General features: G+C 40.9%; 1 protein-coding gene across 1 annotated transcript in view; it reads left to right on the top strand.

Moving 5' to 3' along the window:
* The window catches only part of LOC137265147 (serine/threonine-protein kinase 32B-like), a 130534-nt gene that overhangs the window by 61734 nt on the left and 44777 nt on the right, over positions 1-24023 (top strand). The window contains exon 2 of the mRNA XM_067800466.1: positions 4461-4516. Within this exon, the coding sequence (XP_067656567.1) occupies positions 4461-4516 (56 nt within the window). The remainder of the gene's footprint in view (positions 1-4460; positions 4517-24023) is intronic.

Genomic DNA, 24023 nt, shown 5'->3' with positions numbered 1-24023 from the left:
CTAGACGACTTGTAATCCATTGCTGAGAGGGAACCGCCGCGTGACCTGTCTCCGCAACATAAGAGTGAGTGAGTTTAGTTTTACGCCGCTTTTTAGCAATATTCCAGCAATATCACGGCGGGGGACACCCGAAAATGGGCTTCACACATTGTACCCATGTGGGGAATCGAACCTGGGTCTTCGGCATGGCGAGCGAACACTTCAACCGATAGGCTACCCCACCGCCCCCCACCCCCACGTGTGTAGAAAATCCAACCTGGGTCTTTGGGGGACCAACCTGATGTTTAACCGCTAGGCTACTTCACCGAATTATTTCTTTTGATGGCATTTTAGAAGTTGGAGACTATTGATAATTTCTTTATTTCTTTATTTCGTGAGTGCGACGTTTCGATACTGATTGCTTGACGACGGTACAAGGATCTTATCGAAACCTCACACTCACAAAATAAAGAAGTTGTTATCCATAAAGTTTTATCTATAGTGTAAATCACCGAATCTTGACAATATGGAGCACATACATGAAGAAGCTTTGGGCGGAACCTGGGGTTGAAAGCAATCTGCATATGTGACACTGTTTGTTAATTTATTACTACAGAGATACGTGTCCCTAGTAGGCGGACAAGATCACTGCTCGAAATGTCATTCGTGGGTTAAGATTCTATATATAGTGTTATCATGTACATGTAGCCGGAATATTGCTGAGTGGGCCTCAGGAGGGGTAGTTCATATGAATAAACTCGTATTCCAGCCAAGGCCTACATCGAGTTTATACGGCGAGTGCATTTTCTTTGACGCACCTTTCCGCAAGAAATTTGAGCGGAACGGTTTAAGGCAAAATCAAGACTGAAAACTCAACAATCATCGTAAATGCGGGACACTTACCTCCAACAAAATATACTCATTTTATTTCTGACAAGTCTTGAAACATAAATACCCCCTCGACTGCCGGCCATTGTGGATATGTAAATGAGAGGTTAGAAAAACGGAATCCATGAAAACGGACTATGACGCTCTGCAGTAGGCGGGCGGGGAAACGAACCGTTAGTGGTTTATATCATTTTGTGGATGGTACATTTCAGGTTCCGAGATGTCTTGAGACCTACAATGCCATTTCTAGATGTTTTTTGGTATTGAATAGGTGTGCATAGTGTTCTTATTATCCAAATGGGAAAGGTTTGTTTTTTTTCAGACACGACATTAGCATGGTGTTACATCTCTCATACTACTACCTTGATAAAGACTGAAGTTCCTATAACGTTTGAAGTCTAAGGATTAAGTCGGTGGTGAAAATCAGGCTTCGAATTCCATTTTGTGAAGTCCATTTCTGGTGTCTCGATATTCCTGGAATATCGCTGAACACTGGGGAGTAAAAGTGAACTCAATCACTCACTCTAATACCCACTTGTAATACGTAAGGTACACACGCGTGTTATTGGTGATCTATTAGAATGTGTGCCATTTACACATGTTGGACACATATTTTCGGAACGTTTTTCGACAACTGCCAAGCTATCTAATATGCGACGTTTTAGGAAGACTTCTGTCTCTTGTATGGGGAAGAGCCGTATTATTTCTGTTGACTTTATTAAATATTTGGTGGACGTATTGCCCTAACGTCTATAATGTCCCTCCCCTCTAGCGATAAGCTAGCCCCAAGTTAAGTGTAAATATATGACCCTTCCTCCATCAAACAGTGATGCGTATAATTAGTTATTATGTTTATATAGTAATATGTATGGATATGAATCTAAGCATGTTATGCGTAATTAGTGCTCAAAGAATTCTCGGCACTTGATGTTCTGTTTATAGAGCTATATGTGTGGATGTGAACGTATGATGTTTACGTCGTTTCGTGAAACTGTAGGTGTGGTCTTTAGCAGACATCTTGCAAGTACCATGTCCCCGTTTAGCCACCTCCCACTTGTATTTACTGAAGCGTAATTGAAAACGTTTTTAGTTGTGTTAGTTTTGTAAAGTCAATTGTTGGGCCTCCCCTGTTAACCTTCTTGGAGAGGGATTTGAAGCGAATGTACCCGCATATGAAACACTGTCAAATTATTCTTGACGAAATACAATCCCAAGAGCGTGTGTCATACAGTTTTTCTTATCTTGGAAATACATTCACCGATTTGTTGAATATGTCTTCTTTCAGCGTCATGTAACTTGCGTAATGGCGCCACTTTATTACTGAAGGATAGGAACTGTATGGTGTAGAAATGTAGAACGTAGAGGAAATGAAACATTTGAATGAATCAGTGAAGAAATCCTAATTTGGAAATATGTCAACTTTACCAAGTGCATGAAAGTGAAAACTGTCATCTCGTAAGACCGATTACGTATACTTCATGCACACTGCCATCATGATGATGGTGTAGAATTATAATTAGTACTTACAGTGATTCATTTCGCTTTAGAGTAATCAATGTAATTTTAAGAGTTCAGTGAATGGTGCGATGATATATGGGATCCAGAAATGTCTACAAACGATGAAAAAATGAGTTAAGTTCGTTTCCCCGCAACCACAGTCAATTTATCGCTAACCGTTTTAGTGCGATTCCACTTTTTGGTTAACCAGTCAAAATGTCCGTCAAGTAGTGAAAAACGGGGGTGGTTCTGTATCAGGGCTGATATAAAATAAAGTGAATGGATGTTAGTGGATGTAAGTATGCCGTTTTGAAAATGAGTGTTTGTTTTAGCGATCCGTGCACCTGTTCTATTCGATAGGCTGGATTTTCGCCTTTAACCGCTGTACATATCTGTACACATTTTCACATATTGCAACCATGTGGGAAATCGAACCCGTGACGAGCGAACGCTTTAACCACAAGGCAACCCCACCGCCCCATGAGTCTGACCGCTCCATGCCCTTCGTCTCCCCTCATGCGCAATCTTGTCTTATCGCAGAACAAACACAGAACGTATTTTCACACTGGCCAAAGGGTACAAAGTCGTGATATTTAGGCATTCAAGCAAAAAATATACAAACGTATACAGGTCAATTGGATCTCTGGACAGCTGAGTTCCTCACTGCGTCAAGTGGTCTGTCAATTGAATCAATCCTCACATAAAGCTGGTCGTCAAATCTAACATCACTTGCGGACAAATCGTGTCACTGAAACTCCTTGCTGTATAAATAATCTAGTCAGTTAAATTAGTCATCGCACCGAGGGTTTAGCCAGTTTAATCCCTCATCACACAATAAAGTCGAGTCAAGTGAATTCATAAGAACCTGAGGGTCGGTCAATTGAATTCCCCCTCCCCCTCCCCCTCCAAGATTCAGTGATATGGTCAATCATTCAATGATCCAATGATTCAGTGATAAAGTCCAGTCAATTGAATCCATAAAAAACGTGAAGGTCTATCAATTGAATTCCCTCTTTCAATGATTTAGTTATATGGTTCGTTTTAACGCCGCTCTGTGTCAACTTCATTTGTGATAAAAACAAAAAACCACAAAGATCACCAGAATGTATTTGTTCATCGACCAGTGGATCCTGTTATCATTCTCAACGCTCTGGGGAGTATCCATCACAGTATGCCTATGGTCGCTACGTATGCTAGGTCGTACTAGTTTCCAAATGTTGCTCGCCAATAGGGCTAGGTATGCCTGAAGGTGGCTTGCATGGAAAAATCACCAGCCGAAAATTTCAATGTAGACACTGAGCAAAGGATTTTGAAAAATAGATGCCAATAAGATATTGTGACGGATTTCACCATTAAACTGCTGTGCATTTTTATCAGGCCATAATCTTGCATGATTCAAAAGTGTATTATAACTTTACAAGTTGGAGAGAGTGATATATTTACAAAATGACCCCATACAAATGACACTCGGGCCAGATTTTATTGCTCGGCTGGATTTTTACTAGTTACGTATTAGCGAGCCAGTGGCGATTTCGCACACTGGTGACTAGTCGGTGTGATTAGTAGTACATACATCACGGTGTTGTAAAAGTAGTCCTGATTGTTAATAAATTAATAAGTTGCCAGTTTTTGCCGGTAGTAAATATTTCTGGACACTGAGGCCCAGGGAGTAAACGTGACTAATTACTGGATGTAATAGTAAGGGCGGCCCGACCAGAATTCCTAATGGATCTTCTACATGCTTCTACATGAAAGTAAACAGTTTGTGAATGTCCACAGGGGATATCGCTACAGAAACACAACGCGAACTTGGCACTTAGAATTATAAACACTTTCAAATCATTTTGTAAAGATCACGGGGCAAAACTTAAGCGAAGAATGGCCTATAGTCACTCTGTGGTCCTAGTTCGAATCAGCACACATTCAAAACAATATTTTCATCATTTACTTAACGGGATTTGCCATCGGCGAAACGGTTACGAGATTTAAGGGAACCTTGCAAGTTAGGTGGTCCAGAGTCGAAACAACGAATGTTTGGACACATTATTCTGATATAAATATGATTTGATTTGACATGAATGTTCTTTTTCTTTCAGTCAACTTCGATCACTTTCAAATTCTACGTGCCATCGGGAAGGGAAGTTTTGGGAAGGTAGGTGTCTTGCGAATCATTCGAAGATTTACATCTCTTGTTCAAAAGCTGTTTGAGTACTGTTACAGACTTCAAGCCTCGGTGAATGATTCAAAAGGTTGTGTTGTGGTCATGTGGAAGGCACTTCCACTGTCCGATGCAATTCCCTATTTTCCGGACACCACATGCTACCATTTTTCAGATGAACGATTGATTTGCCTATGCATGTGTTTGTGACATGCGTGTGACCGCCACACCATTAGGGGAGAATACGCTAATAGTTTGGCGAATACCTCGTGTCTCCACGTTTCATAGTGATCAATGTATATATTCGGACATTCGAGTGTACGGTTGGCAGACATTTCTCGTGAATATGGATTTTTCTGTGGCATTTTCAAATATATCGCATACCATACCAAATCAGATACCATTACATTTCCTTTGTTTAGAACTGGTACAGATGCCAGATTACTGTCACGCCGTTAAACATTACGGGAGCCGTGATTCTGGAATACTTGTCACGAAGGCGTTAAAACCAACTCACTCACTTACAATCTGACGGTCAAGATGTTTCCTAGTTTCAATGAGATCAGCTGGATGTTGACTTGGTAGTGGATTGAACCCCGATTTCCGATCCACAAAGCGTCCATGGAGTTACTACATTCGTAAGCCTATAATAAATTATTGCGTTACGACAAATCGCAAAGTTACGAATGTTTCTGGATCGGGACCCTGAATTGGAATATCATACATAAACGAGTCGCAGCTTGCAATGTTTGTGTGACGTTGATGTTCCCTGTTGATAAAGTCGAAACTTATCTCTTAATTACATCTTTCCGCATACACACATTGGGTGTTTCAGATCAGGAAATAGAAGCTGAGATTTGATGTAGTTGATAAATACTGAAAATGTGGCATGGGAAGAATGCCAAATATGTAGATCAAAGACATCAAGATATAAGTTGTTTGTCCATTAAATAATCCTTTGTCATTAGTTTCACTGGCCAGCGCTGGTTTGGTAACGCTTTTCACATCATTTGATCGGTCCCCTAATGTGTACTGTCCTTCTAGTGACCCGGCTCCTGATTAATATTTCCCCTATGACTTCTACGCTGCCCCAAAGAGGCAGAGAGTCGCTGGGGGCGTCGTTATCGCAGTGGTTTCATTCACATTAGTACTACATCTATACTACTTGTCAATACTACTAAAGGGTTTCCTGTTACGACTGACGCGGAAAGAAAGATTTGCTGTCACAATTAATACTCATCAGGGTAACAGTACATTTTCGCTTAACCGCGGAGACAGCTGCCTATGCTTAGCTCACAATTACTGTAAGATCTGCAGTACGTAGCTTTCCGGCTCGTTCCGGAATGACACGGATTTTCACGATCTAAGCGCGTGACAACTAATTTCCTCACAGCTAATGTTGTTGTTTTCATAAGGCTCAGATGTCTGAGAAAAAGTACCCTAGTGGAGGGATGTTCGATTCTTAAGACTGAAAGTACTATCAGTAATACATTATCGAGGAAGACTAATGAGGTCGAGATGCTACATATCATGTCGTCTGCTGTTTGTTTTTAATATAAAAATGTATGGCATTTTTCAGGGGAAATGTTGATCGGGATGTTGACACGTGATGCTATCTCTGGATGACCGGTTGTGAACTTGGTTACAGTGGAGTGGAGTTTTCGTGATTTTTGCGAGGGAAACTTTGCGATATGTCAGAGTCCTTGATAAATAATCGTAATTTTGTGACAAATGATTCCATGAAAAGGTGAGAAAATAATGCAAAGTGTTCCAATGAGGGTTTATCCTCTTTCATCATTATGCATTTTCTGTTTTATCTGCGAAAAGAACCGTACGTATCAATTTCCATGAATTGGTCAAATGTCACAGAAACTTTGTGATTACGAAATTGGTCTAACGGAAAATTCATTCATTGTCACAGGTAATTCCCTATCCCCAAATATAACTGGCGGGGTAAAATTCGTCCAATCTGATAATGAATCGGAATTGGATCTAAAGTTGATAAATTTTAATTCAGCTCCCTTGTGTTATTGATGTTCTGGGTATGCAGGTCAATTATTTCCTTGCCCTTCCCTTACTGAAACTAAAATCACACAAACTCTGTAACATATCGCAAAGTTTCTGTTGCAAAAATCTCAAAGACTCCACTATCACCGTAACTACGTTCCCTACCAGTGTGGATTATCTGGTCCAGACTCGTTTGTAATTACAAACCGCCGCCATATAAAATGAATATTAAACAAACAACAAACTAACCAAAGCATCTGTTATAGTTTCGACCTAACGCGGAACGTAGAAGCCCTGATTATAGCGGTAGTTAGGCTGAATGTACAATATTGATAGCTATAAGTCACGCTTCCTCGAAAAGGACTCTCCCTTGCGATAGAAACCGGATGTAAATGATTCATGCCTGTGCAAATGAAGAGCCCAATTAGTGTTTTAACATCAACGCAACCCGTCGCGGGGCCTCCTACTTGGCCAGTACAAGCAGAGATGTGTCGAGGAACGGTGGTCTTACCGATCTGGGAGCAGGAGTGCACCATCACTGGTAATCGACCGAAATCGTCATTTGATCATCAGGAACGTGTCAATAACGACATTCGATCATATGATCCCATCACCGGCATCAGAGAATCCAGTTCGTGCCAGTAGGGGTATCTGTTCATTTACACTGAGTCCATCGACCACGGGATTCCGACAGGGGCGCGTTAACGTGAAACCACGGTAGTATCAGTACATCGTCAGAGGTACACAAGGATCAGAGGACAAGTGCTCTTCTTCCATTACGGTCAGCAGGTCACATATATGTTATTACTCTGCGTACGCGTGGAGATCCGGGTTAGAATTGATCTTCAGTACTCCATGCTTGTCCTAACAGGCGACTATGGAGATCGGGTGGTCAGGCTCGCTGCCTTGGTTGACACGTCCCAATTGAGTAGATCGATGCTCATGCTGCTGATCACTGGATTGTCTTTTCCAGACCCGCATATTTACAGACAAACGCCATATAGCTGGAATATTGCTGAGTGCGGCGTAAAACTAAACTCACTCACTATCACACTGCGACCATGCTAACACTGACATTCTTAACTTTCGCAAGGAAACTATACACAAGACGTGTGTAAACAGTTTTGCAAAAATAACAATTTTCTTAATGCAGTAATAATGGTAAATATTTAATGCTTTGAAAAAAGCATCCAGGTTATTTAACTAGTTCAGAATGTTTTCTGGTTTTATGAAACGAAACGTTTTATTTGATGTTCATTTTTTAATTACATTTTTAGAAGCTCTTATAAACAATGAAGAATCTTTAATGGAAATAATATTTTTAGAAAAATTCCAATTGCAATAGACCCGTGTAGAGTTAGATCAGAATCAGAACTGGCCTTAAGCAAATGTCTTGTCCAGTCGCGTCTATTTACAGACGCCAACATGCAGCTGGAATATGGCTGGTGTTTAAGAACCAGCCAAACAAGTAAATACATCTCAAACATGGTACTCAGGGGTCATGTCGTTGCTAATTCATTTCTTCACTTAGCTAATATATTTTCACACAGGAGCTAGCCAGAGTTTACTTTATTCTGTCTGCTGCGGGAATCACATAATCAATATCAACACCAGTTCTTTCCGTTTTAAATGACTTCATAAGAGATAAAACAAAATGGGTATAAAGATTATCCCTCGGTGTATTTGATATCTTTCACTTTGTTGTCAGCACTACAGCGTTCAAAACAAATGAATTCTCAAAAGCTGACAACTTACATTAACTGACGGCCAGAAGACGAGCTACAGCAGACCAGGACGCGTTTGAAGGAAGGTACTGGTGGTCTGAATGAACATCATTACAGGTTATGCTGTGAATGAGAGCATGTATGACTATGTCAACAGTTTGAAGATTGGGTCAGTTTTCTGTAATCGATCAACCATCAAGACTGAAATCATCACATGAAATTCCCTTTAATCCTTCAAAATGTCACGCTTGTCAGTCAATACCGTGTATGCCAACCACGGGTATCAATACACGCCTTATCTCGACGACGGCCAGAAGACGTGAGACGTCTGATCACAAGAAATAGGATTCGACGCAATTCTTCTTGGAAGGTCTGAGCTGAAAGGTCCATGTTATAAAGCCAGCAAAGGTCATGCTCTTGTGTCAAAGTCAATGTCATCCTGGCTTGTGGTTCTGTGAGTAGAGGTCGGGTCACGAATCAGATGAGGTTGAGCCACGTCGAACTCGCAGAGTCTTTGGATGGGTGACCGTTTTTGGCAGCTTGTTACTTAGTGTTCAGTCCAGGGCCCAGATTTTCGAAGCTCTCTTAGTGCTAAGATAGTCGTAAGTGCCATACATTAACATTAACTTACGACTATCTTAGCGCTAAGAGAGCTTCGAAAATCTGGATCCTGTTCCTTACCGAAGCACACGTAATACATGTCGTCTTACCAAAGGCAAGTGAGATGTTCAAACATGCCTCTGTTCATCCAGAAAATGGCCACCTTGCTGGATAAAGTCATGTGACTAAAATGCAGCTTGGGTTATCCGGGGTGATGAACATCAGATTCTGAGGCATGCTTGTCGTAAGCGGCAACTAACGGGATCACGTGGTCAGCCTCGCAGGCCTGGTTAACACATCTCATCGGTTAACGATTGCGCAGATCAATGCTCATGGTATTGATCACCGGATTGTCTGAACCGACCTAGATTATTTACAGACCTCCCATATAGGTGGAACATTGCTGAGTGCGACGTAAAACTAACCTCACTCATTGTCAGCGTTTTGACCCCTGATGGTCTGTAAGCTCTAAGATTGTACCGACACTACATCCTTTGCATTGTCCAGCGACTGATAGAATCGCCATAGGCAGTCTATCACCTTGATGACATTACCGTGACGCGAGGTCTGCCACTTTTCCCTTTAGTAACTTTCATTTTTCTGGACAGTTTGTTCCATCCATCTAGTGAGTGAGTGAGTTTAGGTTTACGCAGCACTCAGCAATATTCCAGCTATATGGCGGTCTGCAAATAATCGAGTCTGGACCAGACAATCCAGTGATCAACAACATGAGCATCGATCTGCGCAACTGGGAACCGATGAGTCCACCGATGTGTCAACCAAGTCAGCAAGCCTGACCACCCGATCCCGTTAGTCGTCTTTTATGGCAAGCATGGGTTGCTAAAGGCATATTCTACCCCGGAACTTCACGGGTCCCATCCATCCAGGCTTCAGAATACGAAGTCATTAGTATCAAAAGGGTGAGTATAGTGTTACAACGCTTCTTGCATATGCCGGCATAGTGTAGACCCATAATGATCGTGAGTGAGTGAGGAACTATGTATGCAACTGTTAGTCTCATTCCAGCAATATCTGTCCGTGGTACGTTATCAGAAATGGGCGTCATACGTTGCACCCATGTGGGAAATCGGGTCTATGGCGTGACGGAGGAAAGTTTTAACCTCACCGCCTCTTGTATTTTTCGTTTTTGTCATTTTTGTTATCCACAACATATGGCATTCGTGTGCAAAGACAAAGACGTGTGCATCCGTAATCACAACATTATTCAACTTAGAGAGATTCCCTTTTTTGTTTTCCAAAACATGTTTTGTATGGCATCATTCACAGAGAATGTTGGTATGATTGGGAATTAGTTCCACATTTCCCTCTTCGCTTCCCAACCCCTTAAATGTTTTTCCTCAAAGAGAATTTCCCCATTAGGTTTGGACTTCATGATTCATGTGCAACAGCACGCATGAAATATGCCATTTGTTGATTCGAATATACATAAAGCGTCTTGCAAATTTCTAAAATGATCCATGGTATATATCGATCTACAAAATCTGCAACATTATAACATCTCAGCGTTTTTGATTGGCTTTCGGACACAGAAGTTAGTTATACTTGTCTCAGATCTTTGCTCACTCATACCTAAAACTTAGATCTGATTGGATGATTCCCAAGATCCCCTGACATCAGTGATATTTCCTGCGATCTACGCTCATGGTAGCGTGTTAGTGTACGTGGTCTGCTGTGGGTGAGACTGGGTGAGACCGGACAGTCCAGTGATCAACATCATGAGCATTAGGATACAATGACGTGCCAACCACGTCGGCGAGCCTGGCAACTCGATTCCTTTAGTCGCGGAATACAGTGCTTCATGAAAACATGGACAGTCTTACCTCGGCTGATTTCTACAGCCGCTTGCTGGGGATGTGCTGTTTTTAATATCGGACATGAAATGAAATTATTTATTTTTAAAAAAAACTTGTCTTATGAATTAAGAAAGATAAACAAAAGATGATTTCATTCTTTCAAATTGTGAAACGTGATGGAGACTGCGATACAACTGTTTCTCGTAAAAGTGATTTCTTTTCAAGATGGCAAATTCATTATGACTTTCATTTTACCCATCGGGATCACAGTAGACTCAGTAACCACTGGAAGACGTTGTGCTGAGTTGCCTCCCGTAGTCATGTAGGAATCCGATGAATATCGTGAAACCCAATTTGTCAGCTGTAAACACGGCTTCGTGAACATCAAAGTGCTAAACATCTCTTTAGGCTGTCCTTCCACATTAGGCCGTCAAATTATGGGAAAATTGACGTCTAGAGATCGTTCAGCGCACTAACTTTCTCATTTATTTTAACAGATTGAAACATGTTTTAGCCGAGGTAACAAATTTAACTTGACAGCCAATAGTTGCCAATGGTGCCTGCATTAACCATTGATCTTCAGCAACCTATGCTTGTCGTTTGAGACGACAAATGGGATCACGTGATCAGGGGCCAGCTGACATCAGGTCAAACACAGGGGTAGTGGATTAGCCTTGTTGTTGAAGCGTTCGCTCGTCACGCTGAAGACCGGGTTTGATTCACCACATGGTTACAAAGTGTTTAGACCCATTTCTGGTGTCCCGCGCCGTGATATTGCTACAAAATCTTTAAAGTGGCGTAAATCTAAACTAACTCACTCTATATCTGTACTTCTGAAGCTGAACAAAGCTTCTGACAAAACCAACTGAAGCCAAACTTCTCATTCTATTCCAATACCGTAGATGGATCCAGAGATGTTAGTCACTTGATCGTCTGGTCGAGACTTGATTCATTTGTCTCTTGACTGCTATCACACAGCTGTACTAATGTTGAGTGCGGCTTAAACAATAAACAGACTCGGAAGAAAAATAAAGTTTTGGCCTGCACCGAACGCTGAAGTAGACTTACCGGGCATTAAGTGAAAGGACAATGAGTCACGTTTGAACACGTGGCGCAGAAAAGTCGCCATTCAACGAATCAATAGTTTGTGATACCGTGCAATGGCGTTACGTGCTGAATGTAGGAAACACACTTTTAATAGATTGCTTTGTTGTTCCAATATTCCAAGGAATGTGCCAGGAGGGGTTTTGTTAAGCTGTCTAGTCTAAAGAGGCATTAAGAATACTTAAATAATGAGTACAACAAATCTGGAACTTCCCACGTCAGCTTGAATGTGACATTTCGTATGGAAGAACTACGGCGGTTTCAAGACGTGATTTTAATGGGCCATACAATTTAAGAATTTTGCTGTTTTTATGTTTTCTAAACATTGTAAAACCTTAACAAATAGATAACAATATTCCTTTCAGAAGAGAGCTGAAACACGTTTCTTTAAAATCCGCTGTACATCAAATTGGTGCCATGTAGTCGTTGTACGCGAAAAAGCCAATATTATACCGTCAATTAATATTAAGAGCCTTTAAAACCCACATAACAACCGTGCTTTTCCTACTTTAATGGAATGAAGTATCACAGTCTGTGGCTTCAACGCTGTGGTATTGATTGTACCAGCAACAAGAAGCAACAAGCAGCCAAACATTTCCCAGGAAGTCGGGGTGACCCGATCGTAAAGCTGCCAGAGTTACTCCACCTGAACGTAACAGGATTTAGGATTTAATAAGGGTGTATTCCTGCTGGTGAGAATTCCGTTTCAGTGGTAAGGTTTTTCAGTGGCAGAACAATCAATCTGTATGTGTATATGAACCGACGTGCTCAATTCTTCTGTTGAAGGTGTGGACACATGCGAACTTTTAATCTGCTTTGGATACGTGATCAAACCTATGTCCATGTTAATTTCAGTGATGCTTGAAACAAAGTAATCAATCTTTGGATGCCATTTATATGTTTTTGGTAGATGGGTGTCAACGTGTTTATTCGGGATTCGTTTAAAATGTGGCTACCTTCTTCAGATAATCTGCGTGAACACATTGATAACCGTCTTGGAATACAGAGATTAAAATTCAGTTTGAATTTAGAAATGGGGAGGAAGGCCACCAAATGCTTTTAATATATACCAAGTTTCGATTCTACCATGGTACATCGTGTTCATGAAACACCATAATCCCCACCCCTATGAAAGAGACAACGATCTCATTGGTCATTATTATATGTCCAGTTCAAGTGGGAAAAAAGGTGAAGTTTGATTTCCTGGTTACAATTTTTGCCGAAATCCTTGACATCATTAAATTGTAAACTCTAGATTGGCTGGTCCAGACTTGACTGTTTACAGGCCGCGGCCACAAAGCCTGAATATTCCTGAGTGCGGCGTAAAACTAAACTCACTCACTCATTGTACTTATCACAGGAACCGTATCGCTATCTGTCCGCAGGGCGTCGGTCCCCATGCAACATTAATGGAAATACGTCAAATAAATGTACGTTTGTCATGTTTCAGGGTATTTAGTGAAATCTTTAAAATATATTCTATTGAAATTATCAAAGTTTCATGGTGTCTGTGTACCTTAATGTGTAGACATTGTCGATGACCGAGGTGCCAGGTGCTCCTGTGCGTGATCTTCCCGAAAGTTCTAATGTTCCCATTAAGACCATTTCTTAAAACAAAAATCAGAGCATCCTTAAAACCATCATAGTTCTAATGAATTGAATTTCATGAAGGCTGTTTTTCAAGTTATTATTTACACACGTTGTGATCTCGTTTTTTGTTCTCGAGGAACATGGCACACATGAGCCACCATACTTTTTGGTCTACGCTTGTTAACTCATTTACCACTCCAAAGAGCAGTAAAAGTCTCTAAGGCATTTGGCTTTCACAAACAATGCTGCGCATCTGACAAACAAATGAGATTACTTTTAGGCGTTGTGTATCTCATTTCTTTCAGGAGTAACTTCTGTTTATCACTGCAGCATCCCTGGCCGGGATCAAGGACGAGCTACTCAAGTTCGCTCTATCCAGAATCTAACAGAATACGTAGTTTTGTCTGGACAGCTACCTATTCTTGTTCCTTCGGTAGCAGTTCTATTGAACGGTGTCCGATACCGTATACGTCAATCACTTTGATCGATCTGTCAGATCGATATTTATCATCACCAATCAGGATTTATCCGAGGCACAATCAGTCTAGATCGTATCCAGTGCAAATCAGCTAGTTGGCGAATGGCAAGTCTCTAGTGAGTATCCCTTGGACTCGCTTGTTTCCTTTATAGATTATAGAAGGGTTATTGTTAGCCCTTGCCATGGGCCCTTTGAAAAGACCGTGTCTGGTGGAAACGGTTCCCTGGGGTGCTGCTTAGTGAAAGAGCTTCGCGAAGGAAGTCTCACATGCAGGGGCGTCTTCTGATGTTTCCTGGCTGAGTGTTCATAATACCTTACCAGAGTTATCAGAGCCACGAGCCGCCAAAGTAGTGGTCAATGGCATGACCATTGTCTCAGTCGGTGTATTCAGCTAGATACGAGGAGCAAAACATAATCTCTGAGAATCTGACACGCTAACTCATGATCGTAATCTGACTACTGAACGAGCTTAGAATACTGACTAATTGCATACAACAATTTAGCGTTAAGGTGATGGCTCGTAAGTGACATGCGTGAAGGAAAGTTTACGAGACACATATTCAACTGAACAAAACAGTGGATTCATTTTACTGACTCTCGCAACTTTTGCGAATGCATAGTATGCATGTCCCGTGGAAACCTGTATACTGTACTTACTGTGTGTGGGAGAATACACCGAACGGGAAATATAGTGTTTTCGATGTAGGACTTGTTTATTAGCAGGGGTGCCTGCGTTATGTTGAAAGTAGAACAGATCCATCTCCTAACGGGTTTTGACCAGTATAGGGTGACGTTATGTTTACAGAAGGATTATGAGTCACACAAGCACAGACAATGGCGTTTAGACAAAACATTACGCTGTATATATTCTTAAGCTTGTTTTATTACATCTGTTGCATTACCTTCGTCTGTGACAGGAATTGTAAGTGTGAGAGGCCCTCGTCATCGTCTGTGACAGGAATTGTAAGTGTGAGAGGCCCTCGTCAGTCAAATGTTACCCTTTATGATAAGAAAACCTCGCAAAGCTACATCGCACGTCACGGCCATGACATCCTAATACTCATTGTGATCAAAAGGATACGACGTCACAGTCGAATAAAGAACAGATGTCTATCGTTCTGGCACAAATATATTACCATACCCCTTGAGGCGAATATGCGTGGATATGGCAGAGAGTTGGAAATATACAGTGGAACAACACATCTTACATTTACAGCAGTGCAAGAAAATGGCAAATATTGCTTTATGCAGGAGTGACATGTAAAACTCTGCAATATCTGTACGTTACTTACTCTCTGTATAAAAGAAATTTCATATGTGAGCCATATGCACGCTATATCTACATCAAGCAAGAAGAGCCTTTTCCCAGTTACGTTCAGTTTACTGTGATCCAAGGTCTTATAAGCGAACTTTTCACAAGCTACTGTGTTCAAAAACTGTAAATGAAATGCCATGGAAGATGAATAGCATGTTCTGCTAATTTGTTATCATTGTTGTAACAATAGAAGCAAATATTTACCCAATTATTGTATTTAACAGCTGTCAAGGCGCATATCTATTCAGCAATTGTCAACTACCATGCGCATATTATTTGAAAATATTGCTTTGTTTTTTTAAACGTGCTATTATTATGAAAAGAAAATCCCATTATTTTAAGTGTTAGCATTCCTGGTAATGTGATCGTTAAAACATTAGTTTCAAGATTGATATTGTCATTTGAAACCTCTGTTTTGTTTTGGTTTGTTTTCAAATCTGCTTTAGATTATGCCTTCATATTGACGAGATTGGTAATTACATATTTTTTCGTTGGTAATTACATCTTTTTTCGTGGTAAACCAAAAGTATTTTGTAGGAGCTGATTTCTTTTGTGACTAAGAGTAACAACACAACTGGCAACACATTAACCTCTCCTCTTTGTTACATTGTCAGTTGTCATTTTATGAATAACAGAGTACACTTTATATGACGTTAGGAATTTCGACAATATTCTTTTTTTATTTCCAGAAATAAATGACTGACAGGAAAGATTTAGAGGGACGGACCAAATCCACGAAAAACGTGTCTTTTGAGTAATACGTATCTCCCTCATACGAAATCCTGCCAAGTTAACACTTCACACTTGAGGCGAAATGAGCTGGAATGACAATTTCTGGACATTCCTGGAAATTCGAACTGAATTCTAAAACTTCTAACTGCATTCCCAATGCATTCCAACAATCAGGTCAATTCTTGTAACATGTCCGAATATCTTGATTGAGGTACATTCGAAGTGGAAGTATATCGCACGGCCTTTGAGGAGGATTCGAAATGCATTTTAAGTATTCTTTCTGCATTCTACGTGCATTCCAAATATGTTTACTGCATTTTAACTGCATTTTAAGTATTCTGACCATATGTGAACGAGAACAGAAAAGGCAAGCCGCTACAAATCCGGTCAGGATGAGTCGAAATGAATGTATCTCGATTGCTGCTCGACTTCAGGTGGAATATTCTTCAAACGTATCGGAACACGTGTATTTCGACTGAACTTAGAATACAGCTTAGATATATCACAAATACACCCCAAATGCAATCAGAACGTCCCGAATGCTGTTCAGATGAGCCCTGGCGTCATCAGAACATCGCCGAATCGCATAAAAACGTAGCCACCTGTCACTGAAACGTGAGAGTGAGTGAGTTTAGTTTTACGCCGCTCTCAGCAGTATTCCAGCAATATGGCGACTCTCTGTAAATAGTCGAGTCTGGACCAGACAATCCAGTGATGAACAGCATGAGTATCGATCTGCACAAACGGAGAACATTTGAGAGTCGGTTTCTTACAAAGCTTGAAAAGAAATTGTTTATTTTGACATTTTGTCCCGAATGAGGTTCGAATTTCTGAAATAGCGTTTTTCGTGCTGATCCTTAAGACATAAGATGGTCACCCAATTTAAGCTTAGCGTCGTTTGGGATTGATAATACTGTTAAATGGCGACTATAATCAGTCCTAGAACTTTTTTGTGATTAAATAGTTGCTTTCCACAGGCTTTTCGATAGTTGGAATAGCGAAGAAAAGGCAACAAAATGCAAAATAATCGCAAAGTGATCGTACATGTTCGTTGTCGCTTGGGTAAAATAAAACAAAACGAAATAGAAACGATTGTAGCTTGTTCAATGTTGTTATCGAATAAATTGTCAAGGGTATACTTCATTTCCCAGGGAACTACGTTATAAGTTACCATGTGTTCGCTAGTTTGATATGGATATTTTTCATGTGCTCGTGTTAAATATCAAATGAGAACGATGTGTCCGAGTTAATTATTAATGTGATATTTAACTCGGACACATGATGAATCTCCTTATCAAACACATGACAATGAATTTACCTCGATGAGCACCTTCAGTAAATCACGCCTGAAAGAATGAGACAATGAAAATGGCAATTGTTACTAGGGACGTGCCTGGTCCAGTTTTACATAGGAAGATATACCTACGGCACGTGACCGGTTTTGACCAATGGATAGCCGACACTGCTGTGGAAGTCGAGATAAGGACAAATGTCCCCATTCATGCAAGGTTCGACTTCTCGTCTTGATATTAGCATCATCTTTTTCAGTTCGACATAATTTAGTCATGTTGCATTTTGTGACCTTAAGTACAGACATTAGAGGTTCATATCCCGTCGGGGCGGTGGTGTAGCCTAGTGGTTAAAGCATTCACGCGTCACGGCGAAGACTTGGGTTCGATTCCCCACATGAGTGCAATGTGTGACGCCCATGTCAGATGTTCTTTGCCGTGATAGTGTTGGAATATTTGACGGCGTAAAGTCATAGTCACTCACTCAAATCCCATCAACGTAAATTAGAGGGGAAAAGCAGGAATTCCGTTATTGCCACGTCGGTTTTACTGAAAATTCAGTTCGGTCAAGGCCAGGGGAGCCATGGTTTAATTGAATGCTAACGACATAGGCTGCGGCATGCGAACAAGTACTTTGTCTACCTCGACCTTTGATTCATCGTGATTGTTATTCAGTCTCAGCAGCATAAGCCCGTAATTCACATACGGCTGGTACATACTTTGTACTTGCCATTGCTGGCACCATTTTGTCAATGATGGAGTAAATGATAAAACAATATTCATGACGAAATGACCAACGAGCTACATTTATCCGGAGTTTCTTTCCTGTAAACTGATTTTAGTCTGATCACCTTGGTGCGCCGATACAGTAATCGGGGGATGGCGGTCATATAGCGAGGGTGTGAAGGTTATTCAGAGGGGTGCGGTAGTGTTGCGAAGTAAATGTGAAGGTTATTCAGAGAGGTGCAGTAGTGTTGCGAAGTAAATGTGGGAACGCGGTTGTGTCGCGAGGTAATTTGCGAAGGTTATTCAGAGGGAACACGGTAGTGTTGCGAAGTAATGAACAAATGTGAAGCTTCCCTCAGAAGAAAGTATCGCAAGGTAAAGTGAAGGTTATCTGAAGAACCGCCAAGTAAATGTAACGGTAGATGGTATCAAGACGTGAATATGAAGATTATCACGAAAATACGTGGTAATATTATTAGTGCTGAAACGTACATTTTACATACCTGTAGAATATATAAAAATATCTTACCTCACACATAAATGTCTTTTTCTGATTGGCTAAGCGCTCCTCTGTTATTTCCAAGGTACCCCACTTACAAGCAAGGTACATTGCAACGTACCCCGCTGATAATGTGAAACTCATTCAGTATTTCGTGGCAGTACTTTGTTTCGAATAATATTAAATCACGCATGATGCACGGAAATTACTGATGTTTTGCGAATGCAAATCGATGGGAGGGAGATAACTCTAAATTTGTTTTACTTGTGTCGTCTTCACAATCTTGCGAAGGCAAAGTAACGATTTGCCTATCATTCCGATAAATATATTTTGACAGAACGTTCAAATGTACTCCCTGTGAATATTAAGAAGGGGAATTACATCACTGCGATTATATTACGATAATACCTGCGGGAAAAACTTCAAGATGAAAGATTCAAATCGTTTGATTCATACAGGTTGGCTGAAGTGTACGATCCGATAGCCATGCTTCAAACACTGAAGTGTTCGGTAAGATAAACAGGTTGTTCACTGGTGCCGCGGGGCCCATGGGTTGATATACTCTCGATGTTTGTTTATGTTCCCCTTGCCCTTCAGGCTCATAGAACATGAACAAACATCGAGGGTACACCTACCCCTGCCCTCTTTGTGATCAGTGAACAGCTTATGATATGCAGAGACAGAGGTAACGAAATGTATGGACACAAATTACAGCTTTAAGATTCTATCCGCAACCAAAAAGAAACCGGTCCTTGTGCGCCCAAAAGACTGTGGTTATCTGAATATAAATACATTTGAAAGGTCAACGATAGAAAATAACCAATCTCGATTTCCTCACAAAACAGGGCCCGGCCACTGTAAAATACAAAATGGAGGTGAATCTCCATTTGAATGGATCACTGAAAGTCAGAACTAACCTCAGGTGCTGGTGAAAAGGGATATCATCCCCTGCCCTACCGGTAATAAATGCTTCTATGGATGGGTTCCCTTTGTCAGTCCTGTTCGCATATCCTCGGCAGGATGGAGATATAACGAGAGATAGAGGTTCATCTCGTTACTAAAACGATAAAAGTCAGCTCTGCCGTCTTCATACATATTACATAGTGCATAATTGGCAGATTACATGAAAATGCATTGGTGCTTAATACAGAAGGATCCCATATTTAACATTGACTGAAATAAAACACCAACCTCCCCCCCCCAAAAAAAAACAAAACAAAAAAACAAAAAAAACAACAACATAAAACAACAAAAAAATATAAAAAATAAATAAATAAACCCACAAAACCCACAAACAAACAAAAAACCCTCCCAAAAAACAAAACCCCCGCTGATTCATCACCGATTGTGGACTGCATTAGGAACTGTCTTTGGTAAGAGGTGTAAGTAGAAATCCAAGAGTTGATACTTAAAATCTTCTTTCAGAGACCAAAGAATCTCTGTGGCTGTGGTATAAATCATTTATAGACGAGGAGCCGTATTACAGTGACAAATTATGTATGTCAGAGAAACTGCTTCTGTCACACATTTCCCTCTTTGGACGATTATAGGAATTACTTTTAATCCTCTCGGAGATAGTGGTGATATTTCTGGCTGCTTGATGGTCGCCGAGGAGGTGTTGTTTTCGCCTTGCTAGATCACTGTCTTCGTACGTGCGATGGGTGATTTTCAGGATCCTGTTTTTGCAGGACCCTGTTATCATGGGTTATCATGGGTTATCACCTGTAGTAGCACATAGGTTACTGCGTTTGGTTGTCACTTCGAAGACCTGAGTTCGACTCCTCATATAGGTACAATGTGTGAAGCCTATTTCTGGTGTCCCGCGCCGTCATATTGCTAATATCACTAATAACCACATAAATCTATATTCACTCACTCACTCAAGATTGGTGGACTCCTTAAAATGATCCTAACTCGTACTCATGTGTTTAATCACAGATAAATGACAAAGAGCAATCGCAGTGAATGAACGGTTGCTTCCACATAAAGGCTTGAAGGCTGTGATATTACTGAAACATCTGTTTACTAAGTCTTATGGTGACACCTGTAAAGATCCGGGTTAGCGTTTGTCTTCAGCAACACATGGTTTTCGTAAAGGGCGACTAACGGGATCGGTTAGTCAGGCTCGATGACTTGCTTGATACATCTCATCTTATTCCAATGCGTAGATCGATGCTCATGCTGTTGATCACGGGATTGTCTGGTCCAGATTCGATTATTTACACACCGACGCCGTAAAACTGGAATATTGCGGCGATTGTTTAACGAGTACGACTTTGACAACAGGCACACTCATACTGAACCATGCAAATCATATCTGTGCATAAAAATGATGTTATTTATTATGCTCGGTATGAGGTAATGCCGTATACTAGTCACGTTTCCCCACGTCTCCAGTGATTCCAGTGATTTGTAGTCAGATCGCCTTGCTGGACATGTCCTTAATGGATCTTAATATTCATTTGATGTCAATCCGTTCTCTTTCGATTGAAACAAGACGTTTTCCTCTCAAAACCACCACATCCGTCATTTCTAATGCCGTTCATGAAAGACGCCATGGATACCGCTGTAGTCGATAATCAACTCCCTCCTCCCGTCTCTTTATCTCCAGCAACAGACGGTAACACACAGGGTAATAAAATGAACAGATTGCGGAATTGTGATGACGTGGTTTCTGATGCGTGTTGGTAAAAGCTCTGTGCCGCAGATTAAACAACTGTTTGAATTAAATTCCTCATCAATCATCATGCAAGAGCATTGGAAATATTTATAAAGATATTTGTTCTTTTAGCATCCATCAACGCGTTTGACCTCGAGGATGTCGGTTAACCTTGTCCTGCGCAAGAATTCCCTTTTCTTGAGAATTTTCATAGCAAATTTGTATCTCTTGCAGAATGAATAGAGGTTCCTGATGTAGCGTCCAATACAGCTTTGCCCATGTTACGTGATCGGTATTCCTGTGTACTAGGGGCGGTAGGGTAGCCTAGTGGTTAAAGCGTTCGCTTCTCACGCCGATGACCCGGGTTCCATACCACACATCGTTGCAATGTGTGAACCCGATTTTTAATGATCCCCGCCGTAACACGAATTTTGCTAAAAGTGGCGTAAAACTCACTCACTAATTGTTGGCTACAACAGAACCAAGAAAGAAACGGTTATTAGGCTTCTGAACGTTGTATTTGACACTGGGATCACAGCTGTGATTAGGACTTTACGTTTGCAGTGTTTGGCGACTGTTTTCAGCATAGCAATGCTTTCTTGAAGTCCAATTTTCAGCAGTGCACTGCATTTTCCTGAAATATTCTACTCTGCAGCTGATCTTTATGTATATCATTATGAAGATGAATACAAATTCCTGCCATTAAGCATCGGTCTCGTTATCAATGTTATTGCCGATGTTGCCCTTTTCAAGTGTTAGTTCTGGGGCAGTGATATAGCCTTCTGGTTAAAGCACCCGTTCGTCACGCTCATTGCCACATGGGCAGAGTGTGAGAAACCCTTGTCTTGTGTCCCCCACCATGATATTGCTGGAAAAATCCCGAAAGCGGCGTTAAACTACACTCTCGCACTCAGTCACTCAACAATAATTCTCTTTATTATCATAGAGAGTATTAGGCTCCATCCGTCCGTCCGTACGAATTGGAATATCTTGAGAACCAATGACTAGACATTTTTCATATTTGGTACCTAAGTTTATCTATTTTGTATTGTTCATAACAGTTTGTCAAATTTTACAGTTCCATGCCAGTTTTAATTTCTTTCTGTGATAATGTGGTTATTTTACTGATCTTCGTTGGCAGTGTTTTACAACCTATTTGTGTCTATTATGAAGTTATAACTTCAAAGTCACGATATGGCTGAAATATTGCAAATGTGACTATAAATTTGAACTCACTCACTAAGTCACCTAGGTTCGTCACAGTATAAGAAAGGTTTGGCCACCTTGACCGTGACTTCAAGCTCACAAGGGAACGTTCATTGGATTTTCGTCACATTCAACACCAAGCGTTATTTATGGAGGCGCAGAGCCCAGTCGAATTGGGTGACTTTCACTTAATTTTCAAGGTCATGGCAATGCTTTGAAGACTTCAGCATGTTAAGCTGCATGTTAAGATTGTCTGTGAGATATCTCAAGAACCGTTCTCTGGACTTTTCTCATATTCAACACCCAGGAAAAGTACAGGGCCCAGTCGAATTTGGAGACCTTCATATAATTTTCAAGGTCACGGAGACATGTTCACCTGCATGTTGAGATCGTCAGCGAGATATTATTATCTCAAGAACCATTCATTGCACTTTTCTTCATATTTGATACCAAGCTTCATCTTGGGTAGATGCAAGGCCCAGTCGATCTTGGTGACCTTCGAGGTGACGTCGACAGTTCCCTTGAATGTTTTTCAATATTAAGCAATTTCTTTATTACTGCTTTTTACAGATTTCATACACTAAAGCATTCATGTCAAGGTCAAGTCTTGAAAATGTTTGTACGTTTGAACAACTACAGAACAAGATATCAAGAGAGGTTGACTGGTTATGCTTTTGTTGACATTTAACTTTATCTTAAACGGCGACCTTCACCTTCACTTTCTAAGTTTGATTTGATACTTTGCGGCGGGGGATTCTGTCACCTTAGTAACAGTGTTTCTTTAATATCAGTATTGGCAATATGCATATTTTATGCTGACAAGCAGACTACGATATTCCCAAGCTGGAACCAACATTAGCGTTGCTCTGTAAGACATGGCTCGGAATGTCGTAAATCCCAAAGGAACATTAACGCTTCTACTTAACTATATAAGGTTAACACAGGCCACGTTCGTCCTACTGACCAATGATCTAGCGGTGACCACCCGCTAGGGCACGGTCAATGTGCCGTCCGATGTATATTACCAGAGTGACAGCGTGTCACATCTCGGAAGAACCTATCGATCTCTCGAGCACAGTAGGTCATTGATATGAATGTCCGACTACCGTCATGTCAAACTCCACCACTGCTAGTTATGAATGTTTCAGATGTTTCTCAAACGTTTCTTCCTCAAGAGTTGCTCTGATCTCTGAACCAAGGGTCAATATTAAGATTTGATCAAACTTGATTTTTAGGTCTTTTTGACGTGGAGGACATTTTAAAATTTGATGCACCAGTGACAAAGATTATGTCCGATGTAGTTCCTTGTTTAGACTTCTACAATGCGTTCCCGAATTGTTCAGGTGAGTATGTTGTATCGCCGCTTTTAGCAGTATTCCAGCAATATCACGGCGGGGACACCACAAAAAGGCTTCCCATGTTTTACTCATGTGGGTGGGTAATCGAACCTGGGTCTTCGGCGTGACGAGCGAACGCTTCAACCATTAGGCTAGCCCGCCGCTCCTATTTCAGGTGAGAAGAAAACTAGAAGGAAAGTGTGTATGACGGGGCAGGATATGCTTACCTTTTCATCAACAGTTGGTATCGTCACTATTAGATAATGATTCTTAAACACATGCTCTGTCATCATACATCGCGCTATCAATCACTGGATGTCTGGTCCAGAATTGATTGTTTACAGACCACTGTCATTCAGCTGCAATATTTCTGAACATATTCTGAGAATGTATTTGGAGAATATAATCCATGAGCCAGGAG

Source organism: Haliotis asinina, chromosome 15 (assembly GCF_037392515.1).
Source record: "Haliotis asinina isolate JCU_RB_2024 chromosome 15, JCU_Hal_asi_v2, whole genome shotgun sequence".
In the NCBI taxonomy this organism is placed as follows: Eukaryota; Metazoa; Mollusca; class Gastropoda; order Lepetellida; family Haliotidae; genus Haliotis; species Haliotis asinina.
Note: the sequence above shows the minus strand (reverse complement) of the source record. Positions and strands in the feature narration are given on the sequence as shown.